This window comes from Azolla caroliniana, unplaced genomic scaffold, assembly GCF_043228905.1.
Source record: "Azolla caroliniana isolate FFs.n. ecotype wild unplaced genomic scaffold, voAzoCaro1.0.p SCAF_9, whole genome shotgun sequence".
Classification (NCBI taxonomy): domain Eukaryota; kingdom Viridiplantae; phylum Streptophyta; class Polypodiopsida; order Salviniales; family Salviniaceae; genus Azolla; species Azolla caroliniana.
The window spans coordinates 21,352,395-21,366,706 of NW_028230444.1; the positions used below are offsets into that span (position 1 = coordinate 21,352,395).

At 39.5% G+C, this 14,312-nt stretch overlaps 1 protein-coding gene across 1 annotated transcript; it reads right to left on the reverse strand.

Annotated features, from left to right (window-relative positions):
* Window positions 1–3,796: 3,796 nt before the first annotated feature.
* Window positions 3,797–5,765, reverse strand: LOC147860593 (putative tRNA 2'-phosphotransferase). Its single transcript, XM_087324148.1, has 6 exons — window positions 5,615–5,765; window positions 5,102–5,191; window positions 4,956–5,010; window positions 4,694–4,816; window positions 4,545–4,601; window positions 3,797–4,392 (listed from the first exon to the last, which is right to left on the reverse strand). Exons 4-6 carry the CDS (start codon window positions 4,794–4,796, stop codon window positions 4,241–4,243), a joined length of 312 nt encoding a protein of 103 aa, XP_087180274.1. The 5' UTR covers window positions 4,797–4,816; window positions 4,956–5,010; window positions 5,102–5,191; window positions 5,615–5,765; the 3' UTR covers window positions 3,797–4,240.
* Between the last annotated feature and the right edge of the window lie 8,547 nt (window positions 5,766–14,312).

Genomic DNA, 14,312 nt, shown 5'->3' on the forward strand with positions numbered 1-14,312 from the left:
TAGTTGTCGGCAAACGTCTAGATCTTGGTGCGATTATCCTAACTGCAGGGGCCCCACACACTCTATCTATTCCATAATCCTGTCCGTAACGCGTAGCAATCACCTTACCAAACAATGCCCCAATACTAGGCAAAACATTCCTCCATTCCTTTCTCAATCCAGGAAATATTGCCGTAAAAAGCATAGTAGACTCTTGATCTTGCAATATGTCATCTACCTTAATATTATGCGACCATTTATAAAAAGACAACCACGCACCTTCCACTCCAGCCTCCTTAATTGCCAATAACTTTGTGACGGATTCCTCATCGACAAACTCCACATGGTAGCATCCTCGAGACATGAATTGAATGTCGACAATGTTATCCGTTTCCTCCGAAAAGGCAGCGCAACGTACAAAGTATGTCGAAGCTCCGATCTATTCAATCTCGCACCCTGTACCTGCACAACCAAAGAAAACACCTCTAAACGTTGAACCTCTCCTAAGACTCTGATTTATCCTCCTCCGACAGCATTAGGTCAACTTGCTCATCACAAAGATGAGGCAAAAGTTGGGGGGGTACACTGGACTCCCCTGTACGCATGTACGGCCCAGCCACAGATGGAACCTGTGTTTGATCCGCCGTCGACCTCCTGCTAGTGGTGGAAATAGGTCGCACTGTGGCGGCACTGTTTGCACCACACGCGACCTACTCGTTTTCTGCCTGCTGCGTCTGTTGCATCGTTCCTCGTTGTTTCCAAGACCAAAAATATAAGATCCACATAAGTGTCATGATTTAGGAGGATCTGTGTTACATTTGTGTGGATATTCCGCATATTATGCAGGACAATTATCACATCATTACTCAGGGGTTGTCATGATTATTCATGATTCATGTTGTCCATATATAGTCTATAATGGTCCATATGGACGTTTTTTGGTGATGGAGGTCAAGTATTTTGAGGATTTGATATGGTTGGTAGAATCTATGCACCCAATAATGCTAATCAACGCATTGAGTTATGGTCTTCAATGTATTCACGACTATCATTGGGCCGTGTTGGTTTGTTAATGGGTGATTTTAATATGTGTGTTGATGCTTCACAATCTACTTCAAGATTCTCGTTGATGGATTCTCTTAAGCAAGCAGTTTGGGACAAATTGGCATCAGAGGTTTTGAAGTTAGATGTATGGAATTGGTTGCATCAAGATAAGGTTGGGTTTACATTTCAATCTATGCAATATAAGGAAACATGGAGTAGGTTAGATAGAATGTATGTTATGCATGATGAGTCCTTCTTGCCAGAGATGCTTAATATGTCAATTATGCAAGAGGTTGTGACATCGGATCATTTTCCCATATGTTTTGAGTTTAATAAAACATGGGGTAGACATGTACAAAACATTGCTTCATCGAGTTCCCTTGAGGTTTAATTCTTCGTTATTATTACATTCCTTATTTGATGCCTATATGCAACAAATTTTTGGCATGTTTTCAGAACAAGTTATTTCAAAAGGATGGCATGCATGGGATATAACACTACAAAACATCAATTATATTCATCGTATGTATGGTATGACTAATGCTAAAAGATGTAAGAAATTGATTGATAAGTTCTCATATATTCTTACGCGATGCAATGTACTATTGATGAATAATCCGCATGATGAAGAGCTTTTGGATGTTCAAGTTCAAGTACAGGAAATTGTGAAGAATTCGTCTTGTCAAAGTTATCAACAAACAAGACTACGCCAATTAAAGGAGGGATTTATAGATAATCAATCACAATCTCATATGTTTTTTCAAGGATTAAGACTACCATATGCTCGTTCAAATGTGGTACAAATTAAGATAGGGGATGACATTGTTGTAGACCCAGTGAAGGTTATTGAGTTATGTATTACTCATTTTAAGAATTTGATTGGGCCAGAGATGATTATTAATGAGGATGTCTTAAAAGCGCGACAAGAATTTTATAATGTAATTGGTAATTGGGAGTGTCATGAATACAAATATTTGTTAACAATTGGATGCCGATTTTGAAGAAGTTGAGGTGGAAAAGGTATTGTTACAATGTCCAAATGGTAAAAGCCCTGGATGGGATGGTGTTACAAATGAAGTTTTTAAGAAGTATGCTAACATGCTTAAGAGTCCATTCACACAAATGTTTCAAAAATGTTGGGATTCTGGTTTCATGCCTGAGAGCTGGAAGGTGGGCTTAATCAAATTGATACCAAAGGTACCATCTCTGGAGTCATTTCATCAATGGTGGCCTATTTCATTGATGGGAGGGTTGTACATAGTGTTTGCAAAGATATTATCTAACAGACTTAAGAAATTTTTACCTCAACTTATTCATCCATCTCAATATGGTTTTATTACAGGTAGAAATATATTGCATAATATTTTGAATGTTCAAATGGCTACCGAGTATTGTTACATATGATTGACTAAACATGCATTTGGTCAAATGTTGGTCCTTAGACATGCTTTTGCTCATAAGTTTGTACCTATGCATCACTTTTCTATTCAAAATTTGAAAATTCAAATGTTGTGTGCTATTGGCCCCAACTTCCATTCTCGAATTTGTATCCTCATTCCCAAAATGTTCCTGTGCTAGGTAACCATGCTTTGTAGCGTAGTGTATTTGATATTGATATTGCTTGGGAAGAAAGCTTTGGGGCTTGATTGCATCATTTATCAAATGTTAGATGTTCTTGAAGATGTTTCTCTCATTGCACAAATTCCTTTGACATGGATCTAAAACCATGATTGAGAGTACAATCAACAATCACTACTATACTAGTGCTCTAGTGTAGTGTATTTGATATTGATATTGATATTGCTTGGGGAGAAAGATTTGGGGCTTGATTGCATCATTTATCAATGAACAATCACTACTATACTACTTGTGCACACGTTATGATCAATTGAACTTTGTGCTAAAGACATTATAATAGTGAACTCTAATATTCAAGCTATGCTCACAACCCTTCCATTTAGATGCCCCATGAAAATTGGAGGATGCACCATGAAAATTGGAGGCAAAATCTTACATATTCTAACTTGTGGTAAGGCAAGTCCAAGGTGGGAGTCTTGCCAAACTACTGGCGCACACAAGAGATTGATAATCATTCAAATAAATGTTACAAAGATTTGCTACAAGAGCTCGAAAAAAATTGCTCTCAAACATTCAAAGCCACCATTGAAGAGATTATAACTGCAAATCCCCCTCGAAGAAGTTCTTGATGAAGACGAGCATTAAATTCTAGTATTCAATGAATTAGATTCAATGATATGAGATAGTGTTATTCATTAAGGTATGAAAAGGACAAGATCCAACGATGTGCATTGTAAAGGTAAAAACTATATATGTTATTATGGTTCAAATGGCTATATCATGATGTATCTGATTCACATTGTCGCATATACAAGGATGAAATACAAAATGATAAAAGGTTTAGGGTTTAGATTTCACAAAACAGTATTACTCGATACAAGACTTGTGCATTACTTCATACAAGACTTGCACCATAAAATTGGTAAAAACCCAAAACTTTTGAGCTATAGACCTGAGCCATGGGTGGGTTATATAATGAGATCATTGAATATTCCTGCATAAGTCTAAGAAGATTAGAACCTTTTGTTGCTCAAAAATTATTTCTAGAGCTTTCTAAGAACTCCTAATCAATGCGAAAAAGCCATCCAAATTCCTAGATCAAGAAATTTAGTGATTTTCAAGGTCTTGCGTGGCAAACTCATTTACTTAAAAGCTTCGAGAAAGATGTTGAGAAGAATAAGATAGAGTATGACACTGATCACAACACACCTAAACATTCAAAGTCCTTGCATGTACGCATGCCAAACAAAGGAGCTAAATGAACTCTTATCAACCACATTTCACTGGTGTGCATATCTTTACAGATAGATAAATGTCCATCTATGGGCTACTTTACATAGTAACCTGTTGGAAAACAGTGAACATAATACCTTTTGCTATGAATTCCATTAAAAATGATCATAAATACCTTTTTTAGATGAATCTCAATAAGAAATGTGAGGAGTGGAATTGGTACTAAATGTATTGCTTTTGGATTTTTAGATATCCCCCACCCCCTTCGCACGTACCTTTTGTTAGTGTCTGCTGACTGTACCATCTTCTCAATCATCGCCACAATCCTTGATTGATCATCCTTCCTTGATCCCACTTTGATCCTTATAGCTTTTTAGGGTCATGAGAAAGGCAATAGGATCATGTGTTATTCCAAATCTTTCTTAACCATCAAATTCAAAGGAACAACTTTCCATTTTCTCCACTTCGCAACTTGTGCAAAGTACTTGGGTAATACGACTCCATCAAATCCCTCCGTCAAAACTACTCCATTATCAGACATATATAGTTTCATGCCATCTGGAGACAATATGGCACATGAATATTTATGTAGATAGAACAAATTCATATATAGAATGAAACATATGAAAACTCAGACACAATATGGCATGTCTATGTAGATGTAGATAGAACAAATTCATATACAGAACAAAGCATATGAAAACTCAGACCTTCAAGGGGTTTCTTAGAATCTAAGTATATTATAACATCACTGGAAGATCTCATTCCTGCAATCCAATGGAAAGTTTAGAGAGTCATGGCTTAATTAAGTTTGATCTCAATATGTACTTCAGATTTAACTTGATTATAATTGGCATACCACTTATTACTCCATCCTCCGTCGGTAAACCGGTTGCAAAATGTACATGATTTCTCCCCATCCTTTTTAATCCAGAACGCAGTATTAAATCGAGATTGTTCATTGAAGTACCATGTATACAAACTGTCAAATAATATAAAGTGAGAACCAATTTACACATGCCTATCGAAAGCTCCCATAAAGGGATATGATGATTCACAAATGGCATTCTTATAAAATTTCATAGAATAAACACATGGTAGATTTAATTCCCAAAATTTACCAGGAATTTCATCAGCTGACAAGATTGGTTTCAACAACTTCTCTGTTTCCACGGCCTAAAACAAAGAGCCAATCACTCAAGAAAAGCAAAAATCTCCCAATTGGAGAAACTCTTCCAAAACTAGATTTAAATAGTTTTCCACTTACTTTTAGACTATGTCCTTGATTATCCCTTATCAAGAGGACGCCATCTTCCTCCAATAATCCAAAACGTTGCTTATTGTCTTATTCTACAGCCTACACAAATAATTCCACATAAAAAACACTTACAAATTACAATGTACAAATATGCCTTTGCCAAGCATTTGAACATAAGAACATGAAAACAATCCAGAGTCTCCAACAAAACAGACGTAGACAGAATGAAAACGTTGTATATTCTTGTAATCTTTAATCTCTCGAGTCAAAATCCAATCTGTGAAACAAATAAACCATCATTAAAGATATTGCATGTTGATAGAAAAACCAATGAATTATGTCACTACCACATTTGTGATGTGATGGTCAAAACCAACTATAAAACAACTAGAAAGGTGTGCATAAAAAACTATCAAACAATAGAGAAACATAGGCCACAAAGACTCAATCAAAGTTGTTTGCAAGATTTATATGCCATTGCTAAAACTATGGAACTTATTCTAGTGCAGTTCAAGGTGGCACCTTCATTACATCTTCCACAGTGTAGACACTCAACAGTATCCCGGCCATTGTTTTGACTTCAAGTTTTAGCAAGTCTACAACTGCAATATAGCCATTGGCACAGATTTTCAGGTTCAAGTCTACTGCACGATGCCTCAAAGTACTTGTTCTACCAATAAGGAGAACAAATTATCACAATTTTATGACGGAGTTTTCAACTTGTTTTAAAATAATATCTTAATAGAAATACCCCTGACGTTTGAATATTTACCAAAATACCCCAAAGTTTTCAATGACCCTATTGAAAGATTTTACTCAGACGTAAACCACTAATATACTGAGACACAAACAAAACGAAAAACAAGGAGCACACGATTTACGTGGAAAACCCTGATTTCAGGGAAAAACCATGGTAAACAGAAATTTCCACTATAAGACAAGAAGAAATACAAACATGGAATGATAGAACTTGATTTGGTATGGATGTACTGTCAGGTTGTTATCTGAAACCACAAATTCAGCTGAGTGCATCAAACCCTAACTTGTAGGTATCTGTCACTTTTGAAGCTTCCAAAGCTTCTCTGTTCTGTCTCTCTTTCTTCTCTAATTCACTTTCATTTCTTTGTTTCCTCTCACGCTCAGCTTTTGCGCTATGTCACTCACACAACCACTACTGTGTTAGCACTCTATCGTTCTCTATATCACTCTACTCTTGCAACACATTCACTTACACCTCACGCTGTCGTGAAGATTTTCGTCCACGAGCGAAAACCCGAGCAACGAGAGCCAAAGAGCGATGTGCAACGTTGCACACGTACATAATGTATTTGTAATAATAATAGGGGAAAAGGGTATGGTGCTAGAAATGCCCCATAAGATCCCTAAGGTATAAAGGCGATGTGGTCTTGTGCGCACATCCACGCAAGAGAGAGAGAGAGAGAGAGGTACTATGCGGTACATAGGTACCTAGTTGTTTGTGAGGAGGTGGGAGTTAAGGGGCCATCAATCTCACCCTCCCCAAATCAAGGCAAATATCCCCTTTGAATGAAAGGGGATATTTTAGTCTCGTTTTTGTAAACGGTCTTCCCTCCTTGTGCTATAAAAGGAGAGGGAAGGCACCATTGTGAGGGTTGCCTATTTTGAGTGTGTGGGGTATACCACATAGGTCGAGCGTTAGGGTTAGGGTTAGGGTTTCGAGTAGTCGTTTGGTGCGGCCTATGCGGCCACCATTTTGTAATCGTTCATTTCGTTTTAATACATCTTGTTGATCATCTTGTCTCCATCTTCCTCTTGTTCGATCTAATCTCGTGTTCATTCTTCTTCTTCTTGAGCAAAGCTTCCATTCCCTGTCCGATTCCTTCTCCTCTACTCCTTAGTCCAAGACCCCCGTGGTCCCACCCTTCTCCACGCACGCGCGTAGCAACGCGACAACGCGCTCACTTACTAAAGTTCACATTCGCGCTTCTCTCATTGTTTTTACTCTTAGTAAGTTATCCCACATACAAACGCAGCTAGTTCGACTCTCACTATATATACTAACTCATCTCATATACATATATATGATTACCTACACACACACACACACACACACACACACACACACACATATTTATTTATTTATTTATATGTATATATATATAATGTATATGTTCGTTCGAACTTCTATTCGGCCGACTCCCATTCGACCAAATCCCATTTCGGTTTTCTAACCGAATTCGGCCAGCCGACTCTTGTTTTGGCTTTTCGACCAATTTCGGCCAGCCGACTCCCCCACAAGGAGGGACAATCTTACATAACAAACTCCCCCTTCACTCATGTAGGGGGAGAGCCAACCAAACCAACCTTTTGCCGGCACACAACAAGTTTTTCCATAGGCAAGATTTTAGTAAGCATGTCTGATCCATTTTCGTCGGTATGAATCTTCGCTAAGACAAACTCATATTCTTCTACTCTCTCTCTCGCAACCAATGATACAATCTTTGAATGTGTTTTATACGAGAGTGATAGGCAGCATTCGTAGTGAGATGAATAGCACTCTAATTATCACAATGACGTACGAATGTTTCTTGTTTCATTCCTAATTCATTAAAAAAATCTCTCATCCAAATTAATTATTTTCCAGCTTCTAGTGCAGCCATATATTCAGCATCTGTGGTTGACAAAGCCACAGCCTTTTGCAATCTTAATTGCCATGACACAGCTCACCCTGAATAAGTTATCACCTACCGTGATGTGGATCAACCAGAATCTACATCACCCGACATATCAGAATCTGTGAAATGTTCGAGCATAGGTTTCCCAGAGCTATATCTAATGCATACACTCGAAGTACCTTTGAGGTATCTGAGTATCCATTTTACGGTTGCCCAATGTTCCTTTCCAGGATTACTCATGTAGTGACTAATTGTCCCAACAGCAAATGCAATGTCCGGCCTCATGCAGACTATAGCATACATTAGGCTCCCCACAACAGAGGCATACGGCACCTTTGCCTTATCTTTCTAAGTTTTCAAACATTGTCCTGAATTTAACTTACAATTCACCGGCAACGGAGATCCAACACATTTCGCATTGTGCATGTTAAACCTTTGCAAAACTTTCGCCACATATTTCTAACAGCCATAGCATGTTTTTAGTCTTGTCCTGGACTATATGCATTCCCAAATTTTGTTTTGCCAATCCTAAGTCTTTCATGGCAAAAGATTTGCTCAAGGCTTTCTTCAAGCTTGCAATCTTTTTAGCATTCTATCCAACAACCAACATATCATCCACATACAACAAAAGAATCATAAAATCACCTTCATCATACCTCTTCACAAATACACAATGATTGGCTTGTGTTTTGTGGAATCCATATTCCAACATCAAGGACGCAAACTTCTTATACCATTGTCGAGGAGCTTGTTCCAGTCCATACAAGCTATTCCTCAACCTACATACAAGATTTTCTTTTCCTTTCACCTCAAAGCCCTCCGGCTGCTGCATATAGATTTCCTCTTCCAACTCACCATGCAAGCATGTTGTTTTAACATCCAACTGTTCAATTTCCAGATTCATATTCGCAGCCATACTCAAAACAGTCCGGATGGAGGTCATCTTCATTACTGGAGCAAAAATTTCATCAAAATCAACACCCTTTTTCTGTTGGAAACCTTTCACTACAATACGGGCCTTATACCTAGGTGTACTTCCGTCTTCTCTAGTTTTTAGTTTGTAGACCCATTTGTTTCTAAGTGCCTTCTTTCCATCAAGCAAGCTCCATCAGCTCATAGGAGTGGTTCTTATGCAAGGAATCCATTTCCTCTTGCATGGCATTACACCATTTCTCCTTGTTAAGTAATTAGGTAATTAACTAGGGTTAATTAGAGACTAATTATATGGTTATGTTAAGCAGTGGAAGATTAGTATGATATGCACATGAGAGTGTGTGAGAGGAAGAGAGAGAGAGAGAGGAAGTTACACTTATGAACACGAAGATAAATGGGGGATGATTGACTATATTGAAAAGTGTCATCAACATACAAAAATACCCACAATGAGGTATATACACAACCCATGTGCAAAGGTGCACATGTGTGGGTAGAACATAGGTACTTATGTGTAAGTCCTACATTAAATGTACTAAGGAGTGGAGGATCTAGAATATCCCACTTAAGTACAAGGTCCTATTTAAAGGCTTAAGGTCAACACATTAACTAGATTCGATCTAGGTAACTACTAAGTTACATGTGTTGACTAACTAGATTAAACTAGTTGAGCTTGATATCTCAACACTCCTTATGTACATCAGTCATGACCTCTTCATAGCATTCTGGTTCCCCTTCATCAGTCAAGAATATATTGACTGGCTGGATACCGAGAGGAGGTCTTCATTTGTCTTCGTGGATATCTTCTTCCTTCAACAACTGACACAAGTTCGGTTTCTTCTACCAGCTCATCATCCGACTCTGATTCGTGTGCATCTGTTTGCTGTTGAGTGTCAGCCGAGTCAGATTAGGCTTCATCGGCCAGTTGTTGTCTGCCGACTGGTTGTGTGGGAGTGATTGACTAGTGTTGACTCCAAAACAGTAGTCGATTGGGAAGACGACTCTGGTCTTTTAAACCCTAAACCCTAAACCCCCCTCCATATTGAAACACTGCAAAACCTTAGAGATATACTCCTGCTGAGATAGAAAGAGTACCCCTTTCGATCGGTTTCGGAGTATTCGCATACCAAGGATGTGATTTGCATCACCAAGATCCTTCATATCAAAGCTGTCATGAAGGCTTTGCTTCAATGAATCCAAGGCATGAATATCCTTGCCAGCAATCAACATATCATCAACATACAAAACCAAGATAATCAAGCTGCCATCTCCTACCTTCTTGATGTACAAGTAGTGGTCTACTTGACTTCTACGAAAACCTTGAGACCGCATAAATGCATCAAATTTATGATACCATTCTCTTGGAGCTTGTTTCAACCCATACAAACTCTTTTTGAGCTTACAAACCATCTTCTCTTTGCCTTTAGCCACAAAACCTTCATGTTGTTGCATATATATGTCTTCATGCAGATTGCCATGTAAAAAGGCGGTCTTCACATCCATCTGTATGAGCTCCATATCTTCAGCTACAACTAAGCCCAAAATGATTCGTAATGTAGTCATCTTGACTACAGGCGAGAAGATCTCATCAAAATCAACTCCATATTCTTGCTTGTATCCTTTTGCAACCAATCTTCCTTTGTACTTTGGCGAGGAATCAGAAATGACCTTCATTTTATAAACCCATTTGCATGGAAGTGTTTTTTGCCCTTTAGGCAATTGCACCAAATCCCAAGTGTCATTTTTCTCAAGAGACTCCATCTCTGATAACATGGCTTTATACCATTTCTTATTGTCATGTCTGTCCATTGCTTCCTTGAAGCAAGTCGGTTCGCCACAATTAGTTACCATGACATAATTAGCCACACTGTTTTCATCAGGAACAAATCTGTCAGGCTATCTAGTAACTCTAGACGATCTCCTAACCCAATGCTCATTGTTTGGTAGTTGTTGAGCTTGCAAATCATCATTTTCAATTTGCAGTCCAGGCATTTCAGCTTGCAAATCAACATTCACAACTTATTGTTGTAGCTCTTCCTGCACATTTGGTGGCTCATCATTATTGGCAAAGGCTGGCTGATCATTTCCAACCTCATTTTTTGCATTTGCAGGTAATTTTACAATAGGTGTTTGTTGTTGTACAACGGGCACATTTTCCTGTCTAAAAGGTATTTCTTCTTGGAATACAACCCTACGTACTTCCTCAGTCTTTTCGGGTTGTTTATGCATGCGATTTTCCCGGAAGATAACATCATTGCTGCGTACTATTTTTCTTTTCTCGGGATCCCACAATTTATACCCCATTTCACCCTCATCACCGTATCCTAGGAAAATACATTTGTAGGACTTTGGCTCAAGTTTGTTGCGTTCTTCTTTACGAATGTGCACAAAAGCCTCACAGCCAAACACTCTCAAGTGAGCATATGAAGGTGGCTTGCCCGACCACGCTTCTTGGGGTATTCCCCCTCCCAAAGACCTATGAGGTGACCGATTAATCAAGTGAATAGCTATCATAACAACCTCTACCCAAAAACCATGGGGTAACGCAGCATGAGACAGAATAGTACGGACCTTATCTTGAATAGTCCGAACTCCATTTTGGGGTGGATTATAAGGGGCAGTGAGTTCCCTCTTTATCCCTTTGCTGTCACAAAATGCTTGAAAAGCCTTGGACACATATTCCCCATCATTGTCAGAGCGAAGACACTTAAGTTTCTTATCAATTTGATTCTCAACTAATGCCAAAAATGTTCAAAACTTGTCGAGCACTTCATCCTTGCTACAAATAGGGTAAACCCATACCTTTCGTGTAGCATCATCGACAAAAGTGACTAAGTATTTCTTTCCCCCTAATGATAGCCCTGGCATTTGACATACATCTGAATGTACTAACTCAATCGGGGACGACTTCAGCGAAAGAGACTTTTTATGAGATGTTTGTACATGTTTACCATAAATGCAATGATCACAATGTTCAAAATCTGCATAACGAAGGCATGGCAAGTAACCCAAACGAGAAAGTACTTTCATACCAATTTCACTCATGTGTCCCAACCAGCCATGCCACAAAGAAACACTAGGCTACTCGGTTATGGCAACAACATGGTCACTCACACTAAATACATGGAGAGGATACAAAGTATCACTTTTACTACCCTTTTCAATAACTCTAGATCCCTTACAAATCTTCCATTTCCCATCACCAAAGGTTGTGTGAAATCCATCATCATCTAGTTGTCTTGTGCTAATCAAGCTCCTCTTGAGCTGAGGTACATGCCATACATGCTGAAGTGTGAAAGCAGAACCATGCTGAAACTGTAATTGCACAGTGCCAATACCTGCAATTTCACATGCATAGTTGTCCCCAAGATGGACAACACCATGTCGACCCCCTGTGTAATCTGAAAACCACTCACGATGAGGAGTGACGTGAAAAGAAGCACCGGAATCGAGTATCCAAGTGTGCATGTCACCATCCGTATCTGCAAGTAAGGCATGTTCTCTATGGCATGATGAAACAACGAGTACATCATTTCCACTATCACTATCATGAGTGACTACATTCACCTCTTCAATTTTAGTATTTCCTTTCCTCAGTTGAATGTCTCTCTTTTCTTCTATGAAATCATCTATCTTCTTGCCCTTTCCTTTCTCTTTCTTCCATTTCAAACAATCACGTTTAAAGTGACCTTTTCGCCACAGTGATGGCATTCTACATCTTTACCACGTGATGTACTACGGCCATAACTATCCAATTTGCCTCTTTGTTGTAACCTACCCCTCATAAGAAACGCAATAGAGGACTTATTGGATGCATTATTTTGCTGACTCATCTCTTCCATGAGTAGTGAACTCTCTACATCGGCATAAAGAAGCATCGCATTTGAATTGCTCATAGCAGTCCTGAAAGTATCCCAACTTTCTGGCAAGGTGCAAAGTAAAACCGTGGCCTTAAACTCATCATCAATGATGAATTTCAAGGCAACCAACTGGCTGAAAATGTAATTGAACTCACTCAGGTGAGTTGACATGGGTGTGCCCTCTGTCATACGCAAATCCATAAGTTTCTTAAGCCAATAAACTTTGCTAGTTGCCGTCTTTTGGGCATACAGTTCCTCTAGTCTAGTCCATATAGAATAGGCGGAGTCCAAACCTTCGATATTAAAAAGCAAGGCATCGGAGATTAACAACTCAATAGTCGAGCATGCAAGCTCGTTGAACTCTTGCCAATCATCTTCGTCCATATCTGTAGGCTTTACCCCTTTGACTTTAATAGGCTTTGCATGCTTCTTCTGTAGCAAGATGTTGTAGCACTGCTTTTTCCAAACCGCGAAGTTATGTGCACCCTCAAGCTTCTTGATGTGGATAAGGTGGCTACTATCACTACTGCTAGTCATGGTTTCTTAGCCCAAACGGAGGACCAAACCTGCTCTGTAGAAAACGTGATCTGCTCTGTAGAAACCCTAAACTCTGCTCTGCAAAAAACCCTAATCTCTGCTCTGCAAAAAACCTTAAAACTCTGCTCTGTAGAAAACTCTAAACTCTGCTCTGTAGAAAACCCTAAACTTTTCTCTGCATAAAACCCTAAACCCTGCTCTGATACCAGTTTGAAGGCAGCACGAGGATTAGGGTTTAGGTCAAAAACAGAGAGGGAGAGAGTCTGAGTGAGAGACAAAGAGAGAGAGAGAGATGCACTTTGTCTTGGGTACAAAGAGTGTACCTCTTTTTTGGTTTTTAGATATTATGTATATACAAGTCAAAAGTGTGCTAAGAGTGCGTTCACACTCGTGCACTAATAAAAGGCATGTAAAGAATATGTGCGGAAGCAATAGAAAACCGAACACTAAAGATACGCATGTTTAATGGAGAGCTTGAATATACACAGTATGCGGGAGAGACAGATAGAACACACAGAAACTCAATTCAAAATAATGCTAAATTTGTACATAGGATGTGCTTAGTGAGCACTTTTATACAAGTACATACGGACTGACAGAAGTACTAACACGTACTTCAATGCTCATAAGTGAGCTCTACACTAACTCTCAAAATGTATTCCTACGCGGAATATCTTCCCAATGGCCTTGCGGTTTACGCACCGCTACGGCTTCTCGTTGCGTACCGGTCTGCGCACCGGTTTACGCACCCAGTTTTCGCACCGGTCCGGCCTAACCAATCGGTCCCAACCGATCCGGTTCTCGGCTTGCACAATCGATCCGGCCAATGCTGAGCTTGTATCTCAACACTCCCCCTCAAGCTCAACTTGAGGTTCCATCTACTCTTCCGGATTTGCGCTCCGGTTCCTTTTGGCTTCACGCCTCGCTCGCACTCCTCAACCTGTTCGATTCCGCGCACCTCGACCCTTCCGGTTGGCTTGTCTGCTCACACGGCCCTTCTCAGCTTCCTTGTTGTTGCGGTGTTGGCGCCTCTTCTGCTGCCTTCTCTTCCGCTTGGCCCTTGGTTGATTCAGCATATCCGAATCAAACATCTGAACCGACTTGGCTTCCTCCGATCGGTTTTCGCTCTCGTCCGAGTTGGTTGTCTCCAACTCGTCTTCAGTCTTCTCGTCCTTAGTTGGCTTCGGTTCTTTCTTTTGATTGCTCCCCTTATGTCCACTTTCGGAATCTTCCGCG

Coding starts and splice junctions, on each gene's coding strand:
- LOC147860593 (XM_087324148.1), bottom strand. CDS start 4,796: ATGAACAATCTCGATTTAATACTGCGTTCTGGATTAAAAAGGATGGGG. Junction 4,602..4,693: donor GGAGGATGGAGTAATAAGTG/GTATGCCAATTA, acceptor ATTGGATTGCAG/GAATGAGATCTTCCAGTGAT. Junction 4,393..4,544: donor TTCTAAGAAACCCCTTGAAG/GTCTGAGTTTTC, acceptor TATTGTCTCCAG/ATGGCATGAAACTATATATG.